This window comes from Natator depressus, chromosome 3, assembly GCF_965152275.1.
Source record: "Natator depressus isolate rNatDep1 chromosome 3, rNatDep2.hap1, whole genome shotgun sequence".
Classification (NCBI taxonomy): Eukaryota; Metazoa; Chordata; order Testudines; family Cheloniidae; genus Natator; species Natator depressus.
In genome coordinates, this window is record NC_134236.1 from 137,288,600 (window position 1) to 137,314,146 (window position 25,547).

The 25,547-nt window shown below is 38.4% G+C and overlaps 1 protein-coding gene across 7 annotated transcripts in view; it reads left to right on the top strand.

Annotated features, from left to right (window-relative positions):
* CHRM3 (cholinergic receptor muscarinic 3) overlaps nt 1-25,547 on the top strand; it is a 474,710-nt gene that overhangs the window by 242,638 nt on the left and 206,525 nt on the right. For 3 of the 7 annotated variants that reach the window (XM_074947045.1, XM_074947046.1, XM_074947047.1), the window contains one exon: nt 13,845-13,951. The exons of 1 other annotated variant lie outside the window; for it this stretch is intronic. In XM_074947045.1, coding sequence (XP_074803146.1) covers nt 13,929-13,951 — 23 coding nt within the window. In that variant the 5' untranslated portion in view covers nt 13,845-13,928. Of the gene's footprint in view, nt 1-13,844; nt 13,952-25,547 lie in introns of those variants that run through there. 3 more of the 7 variants (XR_012638657.1, XM_074947048.1, XM_074947051.1) reach the window with 2 other exon arrangements.

Below are 25,547 nucleotides of genomic sequence, written 5' to 3' on the forward strand. Positions count from 1 at the left end.
GGTGGGAGTCTCTATGTGACATTTCTATGAGCGCCGCTCCAATTCGCGGCTCTTCACGGGCGTTACAAAAAAGCATGTCAATCTCCATCACAAAGTATCCGTTTGCAAAGTAGAGCCAATTGAACATAACCATTTGAGAAAGTAACATTAATTGAGTGGTTTACATTTATAAGCGTCAATCTCAATTACAATCAAGGAAAAGCGTCAATACAGAGAAAGTAGAGTCAATTGAGCAGTTTAGCTTTACAAGCTTCAGTCTTAATAACAAGTGAGAAAAAGTATCAATTTAGAGAAAGTAGAGTCAATTAACGGCTTGCAAGGTACTTAGAGTTAGTTGACGGTTTGCAAGCTTTAATACAGAATTGTAAATCAATATTGCAGATTTACAATTATGTCAAATAGAAGAATTATAAATGTTATAGGCAGAACCTAGGAGAATTACAAATGTTATAAATGCAGATTTACAAATATTATAAATCAATATTGCAGATTTACAATTTATTATAAACAGAATCACAAATATTAAGAATATGCCTACACCATATACTTCAAACATTCAACTCACTGATTTTAGTGGAACAACTTGGGTGAGTAAGAACTACTCACATAATTAAAGTTAGCAAGAGTGGTGCCATGATTTTTTTTTCCTTGAATGCTTGCAGCATGCTTAGTTAAATATACACACAAACAGGCACAAACAAATGCTTTTTGTGGCTAACTATAAAAATGATCCAGTGTATTTTGGGATACTTTATAAAACAAATGTGCTTATTTGTAAGGCAGAGAATTGTGTTACAAATCTGAGCCAAGGTAAGTTTAATAGTTATGTTAAGAACAGCGAAAATTGGGGCTGATAATTAAACTGCTGACAATGAACTATACAGTGATAGTGGATGATGGTTTTATGTTTATTGGATGGGTTTTTATATATAAATAATATATTTGTTTGGTTTTGGTGTGGGGTTTGAGGATGGATAGTGAAGTGGTTCAGATTTTAAATTCACGTTCCATTGCAAGACCTTCATTTTGTTTAGCATCAAGGGCTGATTATCTGCAATTTTGCAATTATCTGTACCCTTCAGAGCAAAGAAGTGTTTTTAAACTGCTTTTTAAGTTTTAAAAAGATATTTCTTCAGCTCCAAAAACAGATTTACTGTAACTTCTTAGGATAAAGAGGCATTATTCAAGCATTTGCTATTGCAGCTGCTGCTGTGTCTCTTTAGCTCTTCGGCCCGAAAAAGACAGTTTTAATGTTGACTATTTAATACTCCACAGACTTTCTTCACTGGCCCAGAGACATAGTTTTATATGCTTGGATACAAAGGCTGCACTGCAGCCACTGTCTGGGTTCATCCAGGGGACTGTTTAAGATTTACATATACAATACCATAGTACCAACTTTCATTTAAACCGTAAGAGAGGATTTTTGCTAGGTGAGCATAGAAGGCTGTTCCAGCCATTGCCTACAACTGATCTGTTTACAATGGATATAAACATCCTCATTAACCCATAATTCCCAGGGTAAAGCTTCATCAAGATGTACTTAAGGTTATAAATATATAGCATTCCATTAACAAAACCTTAATTTCAAAGGGATTAAGGTTGATTAAGTATGTGACATTCCCTCCACAAACCTTAAAAGCCCAGAAGAGGCCAAGTTATGAGACATCTCTTAACTATACCTCACTGAGTACACAGCATTTTTCCATTTCCCCTCCATCATGCCAAGGAAGTTCCTTCTGCCTCCTCCTATTAAGAAAACATGCTACACAGAATGTATTAAACTCACCTCACAGGATGACCCAAACCTTGATTATGACATCATGCTTTCTCCACAACGCAATACAGTGTGCGTGTACCTTGTGTGCATAGGTCAGCCGAGAATATTTGCAAATGTTGTTGAGATTTTGTGTTGTGCTAAAAGGTGTCCATCTTACATGGTGCCTGGAGCTTGAGTCCCAATTGAAACAATGGGAAGTTGAGGCCATGTTTACTAGGGTACCCCTCCCCTCCATCCCACCAACACACACTAATGAAATAATGGCTATAGTTAATGAGGGCATGAACATATTTAATCCCATTGAATAGCTTCCAATGACAATAAAAAAAGGAGTACAATGTTTGCTCATATCAACTTCCATTCTTTCTTCTGCTGTACGTGGAAGGGGGTTAAAATTAGCCTGTTTGCCTGCGTAGCTTCTTTCATTTAATGGGGCCTGCAGTCAGAACTTGCAGACTGGAAAGGGTCAGGATGGATATATGACTGTATGTGGGGTTGTGAGACCTAAAAGAATGGATGGGGAGATGGGAATATGTGTTTTTTGAAGAATCCACTAACAGAGTAAGGTATGACTGAAATATGTAAAGGAAATAACTGGTAAATTAGATACCACTGTGTAATAACAGAGTGTAAACAGAAAAGGAGTACTTGTGGCACCTTAGAGACTAACCAATTTATTTGAGCATAAGCTTTCGTGAGCTACAGCTCACTTCATCGGATGCACTTTTTACTGCCACCCACTGTAAACATAACACTGAATTTCCTGGCTTTCTCTTTTCTTTTTCACTATAATCTTCTTTTAAGGTATGTGTAATTACAAATTTAATTTTAACAAAGATTTTTTTTCCTAGAAATTTTCTTAATAAAAAAAAAACTTTTTAGCAATTGCCTTCTATACACATTGATCTACACTGTTCATTATGAAAGATGGAATATCTTTCTCTCCTCATATGTGAAATAGTAATATATTGTAAACTACTGCCAGAGTCCATGCTTGGTTTGTAATATTCAGAATCCATAAGGAGTTCATAATCCTTAAAAGTGAATTGGTGTGTGAAGTGATTCCTCTCTTTTGTGTGGTTAATGGATAATATTGATACCTGAGGAGAAAATCAGAGGGGCATATTCAGAGGTGATGTGTAAGGTGCTGTAAGTGACACATCAGTAAGTATCCATAGGAGTCAGAGACTACATAAATATAGAAAATCTAAGATACTTTCACTTATATTCTGAAAGTCTATAAAATTAGTATAATATAGGTATATAAAATGAATATTAAAATAGAGGGTAGCTAGGTTAAATATACATATTCCTGTACCCTCCTAATAGTTGCCTTTTCTGTTGCGTTGCTCTTTGCTTTCCTCTTGTGCTTTTGTTCACTTTTGGATGTTGCAATTATCATATCAGATCATGTGGACTGGCACTGGACCATACTGAGCTATTATACATCCATAAAATCTGACTGAATAATTCTAAAATAGCCACCCAGATTTTTCAATAAAATGTCAAAGGTGCTATCCTTCATTAAAACAAATGTGGAGTTTGCAGTTTTGAGATATGAAGCACTCTTTCTGTCTCTCTCTCTCTCTAAAACTTGAGCTTCTGAGGTATTTTTTCCCATCTTGTCTTATCTCATGAAGGCCTCATTAGATTCAACTCTGTTCTTCACCTTCCAAACCTTAACAATAAACAAGTAAGAACATCTAGAAGAATAATGAAAAATATCAGGCAGATTTGTTGAATTTTGGCCCAGCTAGAGTGAGAATCCAAAATTCGTCTTAAAATGAGAAGCAAGTCTCAGTCTTCAACTGTAGCATTCATTCTGCTGACATTATACTGTAGCTATGAAATATGCTGCAAATTTTTCACTCCAGTTTGTTTAAAGAGCAGTCTCAAAGCAGTTTAAAGTTATAGTCTCAAAGAGGACTCTAAAAATCATATGGGGCTCCATATTCATTCTTTGACAATGGTTCCATAGCTAACTTGATCAGATTACAAACTCAACTTGGCATCTGAAAATCAATTTCCATTGTTTTTCCCTCAGTGTCATCTTCAGTAATTAAGATTTCTCAGTTAGAAATTAGAAATCAGTTTTGTTTGAAGCTGTATGAGGCAAAAAATAATTTGGTTTGTTCTCTAATAGTTTTTTGCAGGGCTAACAATAGTGGAATCTTTTTGTGTTAGTTAAGTGAGAATATTTTTCACACAAATTTGTGATTTGACTTGATGACCTAAGTAAGTAGAGATTCTCATATAAGAATGTGACATTTTTACATATTATACTTTATTGTACTTTAACTGTATTTTAAATACATCTATGTGAAACCTGCGGTTTCTAGGGTTAGCAATAAATAGACTGTTACATGAAAACTCTTTGAATTTAGAGCTAGATTAATTCAGATTTCCTCAGTGCAGCCCTTCCCCTGTGGTGTATAGAAAGCTATATTAAAATTGTAAGCTATAATTCAAAATTTTTCAGCCTGGAGTAAATTGGGTTGAGTTGTGCCCCTCTGTTTTAGGGAGCGTTCTGCTTTGTGTCTCTGAGTTCTTATGTGTTGTTGTTCTAAATTCTAAGGAATAAAGTAGTGTTACACTGTGGCCTCCAGAAAGAGCATTTTATGGTTTTTTTTTTTCCTAATTTCTCTGTGTGTATGCTGTGAACATAACACCCTCCTGCGGATTTTGGGACCATTTTTTATTCTTATTGTTTTCTGGGTGGTAGAGTCATGGCCTGTACCCACTCCCAATCTCCAGTCCTGGGGCCTGTGTGTTCTCTGTTCTTCAGGGGGATACTGAGTGTCTACTTCCCCTAAGCAGGCTTCTCAGGGGGCCACCTAGCACAACCTCTGCTCCTTCAATCACAATAAAGCTTTATGGAAACAGAATTTGCCACACCACAGTGGAGTATGACTGGCAAACAAGCGCCCACTGTCTTTCTTTGTGAGCAATGATCTAGGGCTCAGACATCCCATAATCCCTAGTTATTAACCTGCAGCCTAGCACTAAGCATAATTCGTCAATTCGTAGCCCTTCTCAATTTCAGTACTAGCTGGCACTAGTCAATATTAGGTGCCTTGCTTCTCCTTCTAGAAGATATGGGGATTTGCCATCCTGAGGAGAAAGGGGTAACAACTTCATCTCATCAGATGGACAAAAAAGGAGGATTGAGAAGGCTGTAGGCCTTCTATCATCTTTCCTTCCTCCCCTCCCATTCTCCAAAGATTACAGAAGTAAGGAAAGGGATCCAAACCTAAATGAAAAATGGGATGAATGAATGCTGTGCAGGGAATGCTGGTGTGTAAGCCCAAATATGGATGTCAGTCCATACAAGAAGATAAACTGAGGTTTATGTCCATAACAAATTTATGATCTAGACTCTTCTTATGTGACTCTAAAAGTCCATTTGAAACATTTACTCTTCAAGCTTTAAGTTGCAAGTCCAGGCCAATGACATAGCCTAGAATCTTTCATGCAGTTATGTAGTATTTTGGTGCTGTATCTGTAATGAACCTCTAGAAATTCATGATCAGTTTGGTTTTCTTTTTTGTCTCTCCGTTTTAATCGGTTTCTATACAATACTTTCATCCACACTCTGTTTCCCCAAATTCATGAGCAGAGTTCGCTCTTTATGTCAGTAAGTGCAATTTAACTCAAAGATGAGTTACTTACGAACCTGCATATTTCTATAGAGTTGAAAAAGTTGAAGCACTCCTATCTACTTCTGTCCTGTGTTGACTGGAATATGGATATACAGCTGGCATTTGAAAACTTGCTGTATTTCAATCCTGAGGCTGACAGTACAAGAAAAAATCTGTTTTGTGAACCATTTTCCTTATGGCAGTAAAACAAAACAAATATTACAAATATGAAAATATAAAAAAACTATTCACATCAGGAAATTTCTGATCCTGAACCAGGTCTTGGAAGATTTTCTTCCCTCTGTTGTGGTGTAGACCTGTTTTTGCAGTCGCTTAACATTAACTTGGATGTCCTTGTCCAGAATGATCCATAACCTCTTCCTAATGCGATCCAGTTAAAGATATGTTTCTCAGCCTGCAGCTTTCTTTACACCAGAAGCTCCAGAGATCAAAAAGATTTTATGCCCTTTCAATACCACAGAAAATAGAAGCCTCAGAGCTTCACATTGTAACATGTATTTCTTTTTGGCCATTAGATCTATACCCATAGGACTTTAGAAATCCCCTGTTTGGTGTATGGGTTTAGCTGTAAGCATATCCAATCACAAAGGAGGCTGTTTAGAAGATTTATAGTAGTTTTTGTTTTATAATGGATTCTTTCACTGGAGTCCTGACAAATTATAGAAAATAAAAAGATGCAAATTAGAATCTCCCCTAATAAGTATTGAGAAGAATATTCATTATTTTCTTTCACTACTAGTCAGAAAATATCTAAATTTTTAGAAAGGAAAACCTAGCTGTGTAATCAGTTGATTCCCTAGAATTTACATTCACATTTACATATGTAACTGGTAATAAATGGAAAGAAAAGACAACATTTAACTTATATAATTGTCTATCAAGCCTAGACCAGAGAGACATACATGGAATTTGAAGTCTCTGACAGGAAGAAAACCTGCTTTGTGATATATTAATATGTGAACAAAGGAGGTATAGAAATCAATTTCACAATGTAGAGCCAAAATGGCATCTTATTATCATAGCAAATGAAGACAGGAAATATTACACCCATAATAATACCTTCCCTAATAAGGAGCACTTCCATTTAAAGACCTTTGTGTCATTTCAGTCTCAATTAGAATTTTATCAAAAAAATGTAAGAGATCAGGTTTGTAGGCATTACATATGCAAAGAATCCCACTGACCAGTGGTTCCCAAACTTGTTCCGCCGCTTGTGCAGGGAAAGCCCGTGGCTGGCCGGCCGGTATGTTTACCTGGCAAGTCTGCCGGTTCGGCCGATCACGGCTCCCAGTGGCCGCAGTTCGATGCTCCAGGCCAATGGGAGCTGCTGGAAGCGGCGCGGGCCGAGGGACGTACTGGCTGCCGCTTCCAGCAGCTGCCATTGGCCTGGAGCAGCGAACCGCGGCCACTGGGAGCCACAATTGGCCGAACCTGCTAATGCGGCAGGTAAACAAACCGGCTGGCCCGCCAGGGGCTTTCCCTGCACAAGCAGTGGAAAAAGTTTGGGAACCACTGCTCTAGTCTAACAACCATTCTTTTATATGTTAATGGATTCAGTAACTGGTTAAAAGACAGGAAACAAAGGGTAGGAATAAATGGTCCATTTTAAGAATGGAAAGAGATGAATAGCAGTGTCTCCCATGGATCTGTACTGGGACCAGTGCTGTTCAACATATTCATAAATGATCTGGGAAAAAAGGGGTAAGCAGTAAGGTGGCAACATTTGCAGACAATATAAAATTATTTAAGATAGTTAAGTCGCAACAGACAGCAAAGAATTGCAAAGGGATCTCGCAAAACTGGATGACTGGGCAACAGAATGGCAGATGAAATTCAGTGTTGATAAATGCAAAGTAATGCACATTGGAAAACATAATCCCAATTATACATACAAAATGATAGGATCTAATTTAGCTGTTACCACTCAAGAAAGCGGTCTTGGAGTCATTGTGGGTAGTTCTCTGAAAACATCCACTCAACATGCAGCAACAGTCAAAAAAGCTCACAATGTTAGGAACCATTAGGAAAGGGACAGGTAAGACAGTAAATATAATAATGCCATGGTACACCCATGCCTTGAATATTGCATGCAGTTCTGGTTGCCCCATCTCAAAAAGCTATATAAGAATTGGAGAAGGTACAGAGAATGGCAACAAAAATGGTTAGGGGTATGGACCAGCTTCCATATGAGAAGAGATTAAAAAGACTGGGACTTTTCAGCTTTTTCACCTAAGGGGGGGATATGATAGAGGTCTACAAAATCATGAATAGTGTGGAGAAAGTGAATAAGAAAGTGTTATTTACTCCTTTACATAACACAAGAACCAGGGTGGCGGGGCACCCAATGTCGTTAATAGGCATCAGGTTTAAAACAAAGAAAAGGAAGTACTTCTTCACACAATGCACAGTCAACCCGTCGAACTCAGGGATGTTGTGAAGGCCAAAGCTATAATGGGGATGCAAGATGGTCAGGGATGCAAGCCCATGCTCTGGGTATCTCTAACCTCTGACTGCCAGAAACTGGGAGTGGACAACAGGGGATGGATCACTCAATAATTGCCTTGTCTGTTCATTTCCTCTGGAGCATCTGGCATTGGCCACTACTGGAAGACAGGATACTGGGCTAGATAGACCACTGGTCTGACCTAATATGGCTGTTTTTATGTTGTAATGGTCATAGATGGGTTTTCAACCTGAATCTAGCTTGGTATTCCCTTTAAGAGATAGGGCTTTATTTACTTTGTAGTACCCCCTAACTATATATCAGTTATAACTATATAACTCAATATCAGATATGAATTATAGACTTATGAAAGGTGATCTGTCACAATATTTGCTTGTTGTGTTATCTCAGAATTCAGAGTCCAGTCTTTCAGCCTTTGCTCGCTTTTAGTATTTCACTTTGCAACTCTGTTTCAATGGAACACCTGACACAGTCAGGCATGGCTAAATGGGTGAGATTGTACAACCCTTACTGCTCTTTCCCCACTGAAAATTCTGGCTCAATTCTGACTGAGAGGACTCCAGCCCTAATGCAACCATTTCTCAGCTGCCTGCAGAATGGCTAGCATAAGGAATGGTGAAGTATTATGTCACAGATAACTGGTGCAAACAAACTGTGTTCAACCTTTTCATGCAGAAACACAATAGTCTCACTTCCAGATCTCCTGACTTTTTTTCATACATCTGGGGGAGAAACATCCATTCTTTCTTCATTATGTCTCGAATGGATCCGACAATCTGTTAGTTACAAGATTCAATCTGCAAACAGGTTTGAATAAAATAAGAACCAACCTTTACTCAGAACTCAAAACAGAACATATTGCTAGGTTTAAAGAAGAGTAATCTTTTCTCCTCATTTTTTCAGTTTTACAGGCCTAGGTTTGGTCTGAATCAGTAACAAAAATGTTCAGTTCCTTCTCGAATGGCTATGCTTGAAGTATCTCTAGAAGAAGGAAGTACTAGTAATCTCCTGTGAGACTCCAGTTTTGCAAATGAAAGAGTTTTTATTAGTTCAGATGAGATGAAATTTTTGAGTGATTATCTAAACCAACCGTATGAATTTTTGAGGTTTATACATCACTAGCTAACTGATATGGTTATTTCATTTCTAATAGGGTTTACATAATAGCAAACACAGTGCAACAAGGTGATAAATTTAGTAAGGAGTTACAGGGATGCTGTTTATTTCATTATAAATTGGAGATATTAAAGCCAAAACCCTGGATCAGAGCATACTTGAATTTTGTACCAAAGTTGGATACTAAGGTCTCATTCCTGCTTCCAGTGAAGACAAGGCAAAACTTCCAATAGTTTCAGTGAAGCTGGAGTAGGCCCTAATTCAGGATCTGGATCCCAATTTTATAGTTAGGCCCTTGGACTGTCCAAAGTCCCTATTTTCAATCATCCAATCACTTTGGTGTTTCCAAAATCCAAATGTATATTTTTGGCTTTTAACAATATCTCTAATGAATACAATGAACATATCCATGTCAGCAAATAACCTTTCTAATATACACAACATCGGTATTCAGAAAATAGTTTATACATAGAAAATGACTCTTGGAAAGGGGAAAAAGCCATCATAATAGAAAAATGAACATATTAAGAAGACCTCAGAATCACATTATATCATTTTCTCTTCTAATGATCCTTTATGAATAGAACTGACCAAATAGAAATGTAAGCAGGGTCTGAATGAATTCTCCTCTGACAGCTAGTTGGGGAAGGGGAGAGACTTAGGAGCAAACTGTATTTACATGAATACATCTAATCTGCGTACAAATACAGCAGACAGAAGCTGTGTAGCTCCAAGTGATCAACTTTGGCTGGTTTTGGGTTACAAATCACTTGTAATACCAAATGCAGAGGTATCAAAATGTTATCAATGTTGTTATATTTATTGTATGACTAAAGGGGAGCAGAACTGTGCTGAGCTGGTCCTGATTGAGGGGTTACACTCAGTTGAAAGGGACTCGCTAAGACAGGGGCTTGAATGCCAGACTCTATGAAAGTAAGAGGGGTGGGGACAGGTATCCTAGCCAAGAGGAGTGGATTCTCCCTCAGGGTCCCTTATCTGGTCTAACCTGTTCCTCCACACTGTTAAAAGATTGAGCTAAATAGGCTCCATTAGGAGACTTTTGTTATTTTAAATCCTCAACAAGAGCTGACAATCACTTGTGGTGGGACAGGGTTTCTGCCCAGCCTAAGAGCTGAAAATCACTAAGAGCTGTGTGGAAGCCCAAGAGACTGACCTTGGGAAGCCCAAGAGGTCACAGCAGAGAGGCAGGTGGCAGAAGGTGACCTGCAAGCGAAATGAGCAGCTAGCAAGGCAGCGAGCAGAATGAGCAACTGGCAAGGTGGTGAGCAGAATGAGCACCTGGCTAAGCGGCCAGCCAGACCAAGTGCTCAGATGGCAGAGCAAGCAAGCTTCCTTCTTCCCTGGGTGGGAGGTGAACTCACACAGATGAAAGAATCAAAATCCACCATCAAACACGTGCAGGGGCCTTGTGGGGCTTATCCACCCTTATCTAGCACAACTGAAGAGGAGGACACTATCATGGAGTATCCTAGAATGGATACCAGATTACGAACTCCATCAGCTTTACCCAGTGAGAGCTCCACTTCTTCAGCTCTAAACCCCATGGCAGAAGCATTATAATTCACTGACCTACAGTAGTGTATAAAGCTAGTCTGATAATGAACAAATGTATTAATGACTAATTACTTAATAAACTAATAAAGGATAAATTGTTGCAATAAAATTCTGTTCTTCAATATTTAACCCGCTTTAATTATTGTGATCATTTAATCTTTTCAGTGACTAAAAAAATTAATCCTTAATTAAGCACTTTTGTAACAATATCCAAGGTACATCCAGAAATGTGATTTGTCTAGTGACGCAAAATATTTTTTTTGCTATACAGACAATGTAAATACTTAATAGCATTTTCCATCAAGCCATGTAAACACCCCTTTGCATGACTTGCCCTGTACAAGTTCAGATGAAGAATTTAATGTTCCAGCTGATGAATTCCCATCATAGTCTCTTGGTTATCATTATGTGTAATGTCAGTTCAGTATCTGCAATGTTGTCTATTTCCAGGAAGGTATACAAAATAAATAAATAAATTAATAGTTTGGCACATCTTAGGAAGGTTATTGTTTTAATAGCAAGATGAATTAGCATAGTGCAGATGTTATGCCAAGAGCTGTCTGCATAACTGATTTTTCAGTTCACTGGCAGCTCTGGGAAAAATAAATCAGGTTGACCCCAAAATGTTTTTTTTTTTTTCAAATTTCAGTGAATCAAAACATTTTGCTTTTATTTCAAGTGTTTTAATGTTTGTTAACTAAAACTGAAGGGAATTTTGAAACAAGAAGCCATTTTGAATCAAAGAATTTAAATGTTTCATTTCAAAAATCTCTAAATGAAACATTTAGACTTTGCGCTCTTTTCTTTTAGTTTTTTACACAAACAATTTGGTGAATCAGAAATGAAACTGTGAAATGTTTCTGTGTCACCAAACCTTAATTTTTTTTACTGGAAAAAAATTGCAGCTGAAAAATTTTGCCCAGCTCTAGTTACATCAGGTTATCAGCATCAGGGCTTGAATTCAGGACCTAGGGCTCCAAATATATGAGCCTCAACTCTCTTAGCTGGGGCTGTAGCAGCCTCATGAATATCTATATGTGGCCGAGCCACCACATTGTGGAACAGAGCGCCACACCAAATGAGTGTGGGTTGCACTGGCAGGTGTGAGATCCATGAACTCTCCTCTCCCTCACCATGTTTTACTTACGTTCTTCTGTCAGCTCAGCTGCAGCTTTTGTGCACAGTTCACTCAAATCTCTCAAACTGAGCAGCAGTGAGATGGATGCTGTGTTTGGATGCTAGACCTTCAAAGAATAAACATCTGGCTGCTTCAGGGGGTGGAGCAGGCCATTCAGTAGGTGTTGCATTTCCATCTGAGTGTTGAATTAATGCTAAAGTTGTGTTAAAAAGTGCCTACTGAAAGTTCTCTCATGAAATGAGATGTAAAATTGAGGTCCAGACTATTAGTTATCAGTGATTACACAGTACTGTTTGCAAGTGAGGGAATATACATTCTGGCTTCTTGGTTAAATTCCATTTTATATAATTCTATTCTCTTTCCTTAAAATTACCATTTCTGTTTTAATTGGATAAGGGTGTTCATCTTCATTCCCATCCCTAAAATGTTACACTGCTTTGCAGTGCATGGTTAAACAGGAGCTGCATTCCCTCCCAAAAGATGCTAGGCTTTGACTGGTAGGTGAAGAGATTCCTGAGATTAGTTTGTGTATTAGTTTAAGTTCTGTATGACGGGAGCTGCTACTGGCATATACAGTAAATGTGGGACATTATTAACTTCTTCCTCCACAAAGGAAGAGCAGATTGTAATCTCAATCACTGTGCTATAATTCTTCAGTAACTCTTCCGCAGAAGCTGATTGTCCAATAAACCCAGTGATGTCTCTGTTGTCTGACTTTCCCCATATTGCAACAATAAGAACTGAGTTCTGTTGCTGTGCCAAAGGGGTGGGGGAAGAGGCAGTGAGCCAGCACACAGAGCATCTGATTGGAATCATATTTCTGTGGAAAAGTTACAGACGGGGTTATTGAAATCTTAGCCTGCAATGCTGTGTGATAGATGGGATAATGATGACACCTGATTCCAATTTGTACTAATTACACATTATAAAATGGAAGGTGTTAGCCAGTGGGTATTCCTGCTGGTTCACAACTTACTTCAGGGATTTTCCTCTTTGGCAGGAGAGATCTATATATTATATTTCTGAGTGTTTTTAAACTTTTTTGTTGTTGTTTCAGTTTTATAAAGAGAGATGAAACTAGATACGTCTGTAAGATATAATGCATGCAGTGCATTGCTTTCTTTCATTTGCGATGTGAAAATTCATAATAAACCCCAGCTTTTCTAAGCAGCAAGTTCCAAAGGGAGTGAAGTGTGGTTTGGAGGAAGAGTCCAGAGTTGGGGGTCTAAATTCTATCTGTGGCTCTGCTACTTAGTCAGTGTGGGGTTCTGGGCATGCAACTTCACCTCTCTGTGCCTCTCTTGTGGTTAAGACTGTCTTGGCCAAGTAAATGAATCTTTCTGTGCCTCAGTTCTTCAGCAGTAAAATGAGGATAATATTTTTCTGTCTCAAAGGGGTGTTTTGAGGATAAATACATTAGCATTTATGAGGTGCACAAAGTGCTCTGGTGGTTGTGACTAGATCACTTCACCATCTGTAAAATGGGGACACTTTCTTGCGTGCCTCACAGTGCCATTGTAAGTATTTGTTAGCAAATGTTCCTAGCACACTTCAAACACATAGCTGTAGACCTGTAGATTCTGATCTATTTCACACCAGTGTAAAGCAGGAGTAATCAATGTCCTAGACTGTCATCTGGGACTGATATGCACTGGTACAGGTTAAAGCAGTCTGAAGACTCACTCTCTGCTTGGGCCATAGCCAACCAGAAATCATATACAGACACTTTAGGACACCCACTTCTCCGGGGTATATCCTATGCGCCAGCTGCAGGCAGCTGGAGACTGAGGCATATGCTGGCAATCCTCTGGTAGCTCTTTGTGACCCAAGGACCTTGCTACGCTGAGATGGGGTAAACCAACTTTAGAACAACTTTGTGTTAGTGGATTAGCTCAAAGCTGTCTTTAAACACTAGAGAATCTAGCTCAATGGATGCCTCTGGTATAAAACTATTGACAGCGATATCAGAATCAGGCGCATAAATTGCTATGTAAGCGCTAAGTATTAGTAGGGTTAGCTTTAGCGTCATAGCCTAAACTTCACCTATGCTGTTGTTTTCTGCATCTCGTGCGTATTTTATTAATTTCCCCTCTGTTTCTGTTTTGTTTTCAGCCTATGTGCTGACACAGTACTGGTTTTGTATCCAAAAGAAGAGTTCACAGAACTGCACAGTGCCTGATCCAAACAAACACTTTGATGTTCCTAGCTGGACTATGTAGGTAAAAAACTCAAAATATGTGTATTCATTTTATTTGATTTTCAGTAAACAAATGATTGTCCAAAAAAGATTGTTTGTTCTGAGAAGTAAGGCTCATTTGGAATCCATGGGAACATTTGATCATCCACCCTAACTTTGAGACAGGTGGCCTTACCACATAGTATTATGGATGTCATCTTGAATACATACGTGTATGTCCCTCTGGGCCTCCTGCCAGATCTTCTCTGAGAAGAGCAAAGTACAATGGTAATGTTGATAAGTGAGGGAAAGTTTTTGTAGAAAATTTCCTCCGTTGTATTCTACTAATTAATTTTGAACTTTTGTGTAAGCCTTGCTACAGCACTTTACAGGGCTAATTTATAATGCCTCCTCTAAATTCAATCAAATCTTAGAGTTTAGCCCCATAGTTCACTCACAGGACTTCCCCGCAGCAGAGTTGATTTGATTGTTTAGGTCAGAAGTAGAGTGAGGTTGAAAATATAGGAGATTCTGGCCCTGATACTGAAGTGAACTGGATACCAGGATTTCCCCATGCAGTTACCCTTCCCAGTTGGGAGCCTTAATCTCGTGGACCTTCAGCAAGTCAACTCCTAGTGTTGCAAATATAGACAAAGAACTGCGATGTCCTGAATAAATTGGAGTAGTACGTCTTAGCATATTTTCTTTGCTTTTTTGCCCCAAGATGTATATTTCTTTCTGTGTCAATAGCAGGAACATTTAAATAATCTCATCTGGCTACTAAGGTGAACCTGAATTGCAGAATTCATGTCTATGTTTTTGGTATTCTTTCTGTTATTGGCCATAGCTTTCTGTAAAACTTCCCCTTGATAATGCTCATATTGTGGAATTGTGTTATGTGACAAATATAGCAGTGTCTTAAAAGCCTGTATGCACACACACACACCCTTTTTTTACATGTAAAAAGGCTCCTCCCTCACATACCTGCATTGAGAACTGCAGGACTGATAATACACTATGACTGTTTTGTGAAATGTGTAAGATTCTAGCCACTACATTCAGTTTGGAGAAAGCATCTGACCAAGCTGTAGCATGAAAGCATGTTGATGGCATATCAGCTAAACCTTGTGATTTCAACATTAGCAATAAGCAGCTGAAATGAATCTTGAAGGAGGACTTACCCCTTGCTTCCACATCTTGAAATTAGGGTATGCTATCTTGCATACAGTAGCACAGCTGGCATCCCTAAAATTACAATTGTTTTGGGCTGCTAGCTGCTCAAAATTATATCTATCTATTCACCAGTTAGTGCGTTTTTTTTTTCTTATATATAAAGTTTCAGCAGCAGTGGCGATTATATTATGTGTGTTTATATACATACATTCCTTTATCTATTCACTGATCCATATTAGTTGTTCTGTGTTGATATCCTTTTTAAATTACATTTAAATTTATTAATTTTATTAATGTAATTAAATTTACATTTTTCCTTTTGATGGCTAGACGATTTGCCACCAATCATAAAGGGTCAGGCTTTCCTTGTGAGTGAGGGGAGGCTCAGATTGTCTCTTGATATTCACAAGCCTCTTATGGACCTTAATAATAGCTGGGCTGGACAGTGATCTCAGAGGAAGGTGGGCATGCAGGGAATTTGAAAAAGAACAAATCTACCTTTCCTCTGGATTTCAATGGCCTCACTTTCATGTGTGTGTGTGTGTGTGTGTGTGGTTTAAAAAAATATGATGCCTAGGTTCAGAGAATTGTGACTGAACTTGTTCTGAACTGTGAACACTTTCAGTGTAAAGAGAAGGTTATAGATGCAAGCTGCACCTGAACGTATATAACACATTTCTGTTAGCTTCATGCAACTCACATCTTTCTCTCTTTCTCTGCCAGATCACTATGAAGACAGTAGAGAAACCCAAATCAAAGCAAAATATAAAGGTCTAAGGCACGAAACCGTGTAGTCCAGTTAGTAGAGATGTATAAGTCAACAAATCTTTCAGAAAGCCAGAAGCAAGTAATAATTCTTCTGACTGCAAATTAGATAAAAAGCAAATACCATTAGTGCAAAATAATGGAAAGTGTATTGCTTTTAATGGATAACATGTATAAGGAAATAATAAAATAATGTGTTGTACTCTTTACAAAAGTGCAGTACATCAAACAGAATTTGACAGCTCACCAGCACTCATTGCATTAAGTAAAAAGCAAGATAAACAGAATCATTTGACACACACAGTTTAATCAGTTATACCATTTCGTATGTCTGAATCTCAAATTCTCTCTTCAAGTTTAGATGTAATGATTATTAAGACATTTTCATTTTGCCTTATCACAAATACTGGCTATACTTTAGTAGCTTTGGATGGATCTGTTAAGGTTTATTGTACATAATATCAATTTCTATTACAAACAAGTAAAAGGAAGAACAACAAAAGTGATGTCATTCTTATGAATCCCTGAGCTCATAGACTTTAAGGTCAGAAGGGACCATTATGATCATCTAGTCTGACCTCCTGCACAACGCAGGCCACAGAATCTCACCCACCAACCCCTGACTTATGTCTGAGCTATTGAAGTCCTCAACTCATGGTTTAAAGACTTCAAGGTACAGAGAATCCTCCAGCAAGTGACCCGTGCCCCAGGCTACAGAGGGAGGCGAAAAACCCCCAGGGCCTCTTCCAATCTGTCCTGGAGGAAAATTCCTTCCCAATCCCAAATATGGTGATTAGCTGAACCCTGAGCATGTGGAGAAGACTCACCAGCCAGACAAAAGAATTCTCTGTAGTAACTCAGATCTCACCCTACCTAGTGTCCCATCACAGGCCATTGGGCATATTTACCGCTAATAGTCAAAGATCAATTAATTGCCAAAATTAGACTATTCCATCATACCATCCCCTCCATAAATATATCAAGCTTAGTCTTGAAGCCAGATATGTCTTCTGCCCCCACTGCTCCCCTTGGAAGGCTATTTCAGAAATTCACTCTGACCGTTAGAAACCTTTGTCTAATTTCAAGTCTAAACTTCCTGATGGCTAGTTTATATCCATTTGTTCTTGTGTCCACATTGGTACTGAGCTTAAATAATTCCTCTCCCTCTCCGGTATTTATCCCTCTGATAAATTTATAGAGAGCAATCATATCTCCCCTTAGCCTTCTTTTGGTTAGGCTAAACAGGCCAGGCTCTTTGAGTCTTCTTTCATAAGACAGGTTTTCCATTCCTTGGATCATCCTAGTAGCCCTTCTCTGTACCTGTTCCAATTTGAATTCATCCTTCTTAAACATGGGAAACCAGAACTGCACACAATATTCTAGATGAGGTCTCACCAGTGCCTTGTATAACGGTACTGAAACCTCCTTATCTCTACTGGAAATACCTCCCCGATGCATCCCAAGACCACATTAGCTTTTTTCACAGCCATATCACATTAGAAGCTCATAATCATCCTGTGATCAACCACTACTCCGAGGTTCTTCTCCTCCTCTGTTACTTCCAAGTGATGCATCTCCAGTTTATAACAAAAATTCTTTTTATTAATCCCTAAATTCATGACCTTGCACTTTTCACTATTAAATTTCATCCTATTACTATTACTCCAATTTACAAGGTCATCCAGATCTTCCTGTATGATATCCCTTCCCTCTCTGTATTGTGTGGCAAATTGCCGGCGCTACTATGATGGGTCTCACGCTTTCTCTTCTGGGGAGGGAGGGGGGTTCAAGGCACCGTTTCTTGCCCCTGAACTTGGGTATTAACTGCCCCACTAGTGTCCTAGAGGAGGGGAGTGGAGAGGGGAGGGACCCGGGCCTGCCCTCTAATCCAGGTCCCAGCCCAGGGGCCCAAGGGATAGCAGTAACCCACTAGAACTAGCGGTTCCTTCCCCTGGGCTACTTCCGTCTCCTGCCCTTCAGCTTGTGGTGCTTCCTGCCCTCCCTCTGCACAAACCAGGTGTCCCTTTACCTAGAGTCTTGGTCTTCTCAGCCCACTGCAGCACTCCTCCAAACTCTCCTCTGCTTCCCTCCAAACTGCTCTCTGCTCCAACACCAATCCACTCTGCTTCAACTCCTCCCCTTTTCTGATTGACACAGGGGGGTTTTATCATGTGACTGGCTTCAGGTGCTTTAATTAATTTATAGCAAACTTTTTTCCCTCTACAGGGAATAAGGCTCCCTTCTAACACTCTCCTGCTGCCCTCTGGCCATGCTGTATCACGATTGGCAATACCTCCCAGCTTTGTGTCATCCGCAAACTTTATTAGCACATTCCCACTTTTTGTGCCAAGGTCAGTAATAAAAAGACTAAATACGATTAGTCCCAAAACCGATCCCTGAGGAACCCCACTAGTAACCTCCTTCCAGCCTGACAGTTCACCTTTCAGTGTGACCCATTGTAGTCTCCCCTTTAACCAGTTCCTTATCCACCTTTTAATTTTCATATTGATCCCCATCTTTTCCAATTTAGCTAATAATTCCCCATGTGGAACCGTATCAAATGCCTTTCTGAAATCAAGGTAAATTAGATCCACTGCGTTTCCTTTGTCTAAAAAACCTGTTACCTTCTCAAAAAAGGAGATCAGGTTGGTTTGGCACGAGCTACCTTTTGTAAAACCATGTTGTATTTTGTCCCATTTACCATTGACCTCAATGTCCTTAACTACTTTCTCCTTCAAATTTTTTTCCAAGACCTTGCATACTACAGATGTCAAACTAACAGGCCTGTAGTTACCCGGATCTAGGGAGGGGCTGCACAGAGAAGGACCAGAGCTAAGCTATATCCTTAGAAAGTTGGTCACACGTTCATGTTAATTTTTTAAGAAGTATTTTAATACTTTTAATATTTATTTGTACAATTTAATTTTGTTCCATATAGCGTAAAATATCTTTGTTTTTCTTTTTCAAATACATTTAAAATCCATCTATCGAGAATTGTATAAGTCAGTGAGGCAACATCATTTTTTTTTTCTCCTGGTGGTTTTGCTCATCAACAACTAATACATTTTATGGGGGTTTAATAATAGGTTAGGCCATATAAGTTTACAGTGTTAAGGAGGAATGATCCAATTTATATTATAATATAATTTATATATACGATTATTATGAGTTTACACTGTTATTTGTTGCAGTGAAAGTAGCTGTTTGTTGGGCCAAATCCTATAGGACTTAATTGTTTTTTTTGGTAAGTCCTTACTTGGGCAAAACTCCCATTTGGCTTCATTTGAGTAGGAACATCAGAACTGGAACCATTATGTTTGCATGTCTAGACTGGAGTATAAGGATGGTGTCCCACCTGGGATATTTAGGAAACTACTGTGCTTAATAAAGATGATGCTTGACTTGAAATTAATTTCCTTTGGGTATGTATCCGTCTTTGGTTATTTAAGTTGGTTCAGGCAGAAGCTATCATTAGGTGAGGTGTTCAGAGAGCTGGGATGTGACTTAATAAGAAACTAATTAAGATGATGATGTACGTTTTGGGGTAAAATAACACAAAGTAGTAATTGTAATTATTATGGAACGTCTTGAGACAGATGTACTTTTTGTGGTATCCATACATTGGTCATTCTAAAGTGGCCGGCATCATCTGTTCAGGTAGATAATGAAAATGTTGATACATTTGAATTTAAGTAGGCAGAACACATTACCCTCAACCGGAATTTTCCCGGAGCAGTGTTTTAACATTCTTATTCTTATTCAGTGTACCATGGAATCTTAAATGATTTTGGAACTAGTACCTAGGTATTCCATTAAATCGGAAAAACAGCAGTTTTAGCAACACAGTCAACCCTGTTCTATTCAGTTTCATAGGTTCAGTATTTGGAAAGAAGAGTACCGCCTTTTTCAATTACAGTTTCAACTTCCTGTAGCTCTTTTGAATTCATGTACTAATACTGCTTAACCTGTGAGGACTGACTACTTCACAGGAGAGTGTGGTATTTGAGATATAGGCTGCAGGAACACCATCATTTCCATAACTACTTCAAAGGAAGTACCTTATAAATAAAATAGGTTTCCCTTGAGAGTTACAATACCATTTTCTTTATAATTTAAATTATCTTAAGTTAAATAAAGTAGTCCAGAGAGCCCCCCTCCCCTCCCCTGGTAAAACACTTCATTTAAGTTCTAAGACTACGTTATTTCTATTAATTGGAAGCATTTTGCTATCTATTTTATCATTTATCTTTTAATTTTGCAAATAATTCAAAAATATGTTCATTGCATTAAAGCTCTTTTTTAAAACGTGTTCTTTTTTTTATCCAGTGCATTGTTACAGCTCAATTTGCCTGCCATTCTCCTTTTCTTATTGTCTTATTCTTAGTATTATTTAAAGCCTTAAATAAAATTAATACTCTTGTATCAGAGAAGACTGCCCATTGCCCTGACTTTCCCATCACAAATATTCTGGTTTATGGGACTGGAATTTTGGACCATGCCAATACATAACCTCAAGAGGACAGAAGGACAGGCTTTTTTTCTTTTTTCTTTTTTTGATTGAGAGCTCTTTACTCTCTCATTCCAGCTATTCCAAATTCACATATTGCTCTTTTCAGGGTAAAGTAATACTTGTGAAAAAGACACTAATAACTCTCATCCAGGAATCACATTAAAAACCTGGAGTAAGCATTGCTATCCCCATTTTACAGATGGTAACACTAAGGCAAAAAGAGATGTAGGGTATGTCTGCACAACTTTATTTAATTTCAAACTGCTTTGGAGGCTAGCATGAGCCATTACTCTTGATGCTGCAGCCACAATGTTATTTTTAGTGGTGTCTGTCCTGCACAACACATGCTTTGGAACTAGCTTCATGGTAAGAACCTAAGAACCGCCATACTGAGTCAAACCAAAGATCCATCCAGCCCAGTATCCTGTCTTCCAACAGTGGCAAATGCCAGGTGTGTCAGAGGGAATGAACAGAGCAGGTAATCATTGGGTGATCCATCCCCTGTTGTCCACTCCCAGCTTCTGGCAATCAGAGGCTAGGGACACACAGACCATGGGGTTGCATCCCTGACCATCTTAGCTAATAGCTACTGATGGACCTATTCTCCAGGACCTTATATAATTCTATTTTGAATCCCATTATACTTTTGGCCTTCAAAACATCATCTGGCTAAAGTTCTATACATCAAGTGTGTTGTGTGAAGAAATACGTCCTTTTGTTTGCTTTAAGCCTGCTTCTTGTTAATTTCATTGGATGGCCCCTGGTTCTTGTGTATGTGAAGGAATGAATAAACAGTTCCTTATTCACTTTCTCCACACCATTCATGATTTTATAGACCTCTATCATATCCCCCTTAGTTGTTTATTTTCCCATTTGAAAAGTCCCAGTCTTTTCCATTGCTCCTCATATGGAAGATGTTCCATATCCCTAATCATTTTTGTTACCCTTCTTTGTATCTTTTCCAGTTCTAAAATAGCTTTTTTGAGATGGGGCGACCAGAACTGCAGGTGGTATTCAAGGTGTGGGTGTAGGGTGACCAGATGTCCTGATTGTATAGGGACAATCCTGATTTTTGGGTCTTTTTCTTATATAGGTTCCTATTACCCCCCACCCCCTGTCCCGTTTTTTCACATTTGCTGTCTGATCACTCTATGTGGGTGTACTGTGGATTTATATAGAGGCAATATGCTATTTTCTGTCTTGTTATCTATCCCTTTTCTAATGTTTCCTAACATTCTGTTAGCTTTTTTGACTGCTGCTGCACACTGAGCGGATGTTTTCAGAGAACTGTCCACAATGACTCCAAGATCTGTTTGAGTGGTAACAGCTAATTTAGATCCCATCATTTTGTACGTGTCATTGGTATTATGTTTTCCAATGTGCATTAGGTTGTATTTATGAATGTTGAATTTCATCTGCCATTTTGTTGCCCAGTCACCCAGTTTTGTGAGATCCCCTTGTAACTCTTCTCAGTCTGCTTTGGATTTAACTATATTGAGTAATTTTGTATTGTCCGCAAATTTTGCCACCTCACTGTTTACCCCTTTTTCCAATAATTTGTGAATATGTTGGACAGCACTGGTCCCAGTACAGATCCTTGGGGGACACCACTATTTACCTCTCTCCATTCTGAAAACTGAAATAATCCTCTCCATGGACTGATGGGACAAATGTCCCGGTGACCAGGGTGGGAGGTCAGTGAAGATATCTCCTCGCTTAATGGCAGCACATCTGCTAGAATAAACTTTGTACCAGTGGAGAGGGGGCAAAAAACAGCAATATGACCTGACACTTTACCTAGGTTTAAGATTATCTCTATCTCTAAAATGTTTTAAGCATCATTTCTTTTTACTCACATGACATAATAATTCCCATTTTATTTTATATAAAACACCTGAAATGTTCCTGAGGACCTAGTTCCAAAATAAAATTTGCAGTGTCAAACTAAAGCCTGAGGGATACCTAAGGCAAGGTATTCAAGGGCTGGAAAGATCACTATTTAAGCTTATGCTCAAATAAATTTGTTAGTCTCTAAGGTGCCACAAGTACTCCTTTTGTTTCTGCAGATACAGACTAACACGGCTACTACTCTGAAACCTGTCACTATTAAAGCTGTAAGACAAAGAATAACAATTACTGTAGCATGGTGACAAGCAATGACCTAGCTGCTCTCAGTTTAAATTCATAATTTGAAATCTGACAAAGTGTTTAGTAGATTTAGTTTAGTTTGTCTCTGAGGCTGTTTTTTAGCATCTGCCTCAGATATTTTTTTCTCTGAATCTAAAGGTCTGTGCTGCTATAAGTGACATGCCAAAAGCCTCTTAAACTCACTTCTCCTACATAGTTGTTAGGCCTTTCCTGTGTAACTGTCAGACTGCGGTCCTGCAAGCAACACACACTGTGCAAGAGAACACCTTTTGGTTTTCAGGTAGGCTCCAGGCAACCTCCCTACACTAGCTCTTCTTAGAGAGACTGAAGGTTGATTTAACTCCCTGGCTTGGTCTGCATGAAATTCTCAAACACCTGAAGATTCACATGGTCTAATTAAAACCTATTAGCCTGAACCTCATCTGATGTTTACCAGAATAGCTCCATTGACTTGTGAAAAGGAGACCTAAACATCCAAGTCTTGATATACAGCTTGTGGTGATTTTTTGTGTTTTAAATGGAACTTCTGTCTCTCTTCTTGATAAATATTTGGCCAGATCTTCCATTTGTGGTAATCTGCATAGTTTTCATAAGCATAATAACTACTTCTTTGAAGCTTTCAGTGAACACAAGGTATAATTTAAAATAACTAGCTGAACTATATGTCACTGGGCAAACAAACCAGGGATGTAGCTTTCTGTTAAATTTATCTTGTAATGTGCTGGGGACCATCAAGCCACATATTGGCCATTACACATTATACTGTTACTCCTCTCTCTACAGCGAATAGATGATTATGCTGTTTCTGGACAGGAGATACACAAAGTATATGCAGTAGCAGAGAGGAGAGTGAAAGGATTGTTTTAAAGAGAGACGAAGAGGTTTTACAAGCATATATGTAGTATTTATCAATTTTAGTAATAGGCTTCAGTTTGCATTGAGATAGAATGTGGCTGTTCAGATTTATTCCTTCCTGTAAAGTACACATCAAGGGCATACATCCTGATCTGTGCACTGTATGTTTCTGCATTGTAGAAGTATCTAATATGTCATGTGTTATATTTTTTCAACCAATAAGTTTAAACTAATTAAATATATAAATGTAATCTTACCACGTGCGCTGCTCTGTCACCCTTTCTAGTGGTAGCCAGGCCACACGTAGAGCTGCTTGAGCCAGCTACATCCTTGGCTAAAAGAGCTGAATCTTTCAGCTCATGAAGAGGAGACTCATATTTTTAGAACCAGAGGTCTCAAGTTCAATCCCCACTGCGAACACTTCACCCAGGGTCATGATGTTACATAAACACATTTTGCTACTCTATTTTGAAATCTTTTCAGGTATGGCTGTAGACTGACTTCCTTTCAAGGTCACATGTAAATTAAAAGCTCAGGTGAAAAGATGGTATTTTTAATTTTTTTGTTGAAAGGAAATAATGTAATTTTGAAATTTTATCTCCGGTTTTATACAATATACAAGAAAGGTGATGTTTTGGTCACTGTACGCCCATCCATTGGACTTTGCTGACATGAATAAGGGTTTGCAGGAGTGGGTTCATAACGAGAAGGGGATTTTTCTTTTAAAAATTATCTTTCTTGAAATGTTAATAGTTTAGAATAATGGCTTTGGGTGACTTAAAAAAGCTGGAGAAAATACCTGCCTCCTTTTTTGTCCTGAATTCTGCACAGACGCTGGTTGCACAGCAGGTCACTCCTAGCAAAGAGAGAGGCTGGCCTGTCATGAAAAGTTAAAAAAATAAAATAAATAAAACAAGCTCTGCTGAGCTGTTCTGTGAGATATGCAGTTCATATCAAATGATCTCGGGACATGAGGACTTATTCTTAGGAAACATGACATTTCATGTTTAATATCATGTAGCGTACACAGGGCCTTGGTTTTTTAAAATTTTTATGAAAAACCACTGTATAATAAGCTACATGGAATTTAATCTACCTCAGAAAGATGAAAGGATGAGTTGAACCTGGTGGGATTTAAGCCTGTGCTTCCAGGGAGCGTAGGTATTTCAGATCTGATGGTTAGATTTTAAAACCATCTTCTCTGGCTATATATCCCTCTGAGGCATTGCTTTAAAAAAATCATATATCAACTGACTGCACTTCTGTGAATCAGTGTGGTTGCTCCGTCTTTCAGTGAGAGAAGCTGGAGGACTGTGAGCAGAGTATTTGCCAAAGAATGCAAACTCAATTTGACATTGGTTTCCACTTGTTCTGTCCTTTTAGGTCTAAGATACTTGAGGCATAAATAATTATACAGCTTTGAACTTCTGCTAGTACTTCCAATCCAAGGAACTCAAAACATCAGTATATGTGTTTCTCATATATCAGATTCAGAAAGTTCCCTTCTGGCTGAGATTAAAGTGATAGAGTTTTTATTTTGGGGAGTTGGGAGATGGGGGAGTGTGTGAGTGTGGGGGGGGGGGAAGGGGGGTCATTTGACCTCAGGGCTTAAAATTAAAGGATTAAAATATTCTATTTTTCCAATACACTAATGAGCATAAAAATGGTAATATAGAAAAATCAGTGAGTCCCCACTTCTGTTGTGTTATAAACTTAATATTATAAATGCTCACATTTTGGAACAGCTGTACATCTTTAATGTAGAAAACCAATAAAATTCCTTTCAAAATATCCTAAGCTATAATATCACCTTGAAGAACTCAATTTAAAGAGAGCAAAACTTCCCACCATACATCAATGATTCAAAAAAGAATTCTACAAAAGGTGACATTATGAAGATTGTATTCATATAAAGTATGACTTCTTAGCACAGATAATCATTATTTTTGTTAGAATATACAACCTCACAGATGTTATGGGTGCAAAGGTTGCTATACCACAGAGTTTTACATTGTATGAAATTTTCCATCTAATACTGATAAGATTTCATTATTTCACTTGAATCATTGTATAGTAAAAACTAGTGTAAGGTTTTTGAACAGCAGTTGGGAAGAAAACCCTCTGAACAAATACTATACTTCAGGCTGCTTTCTGATTTTTACACATGGATTCAGTTATTCAAAATGTA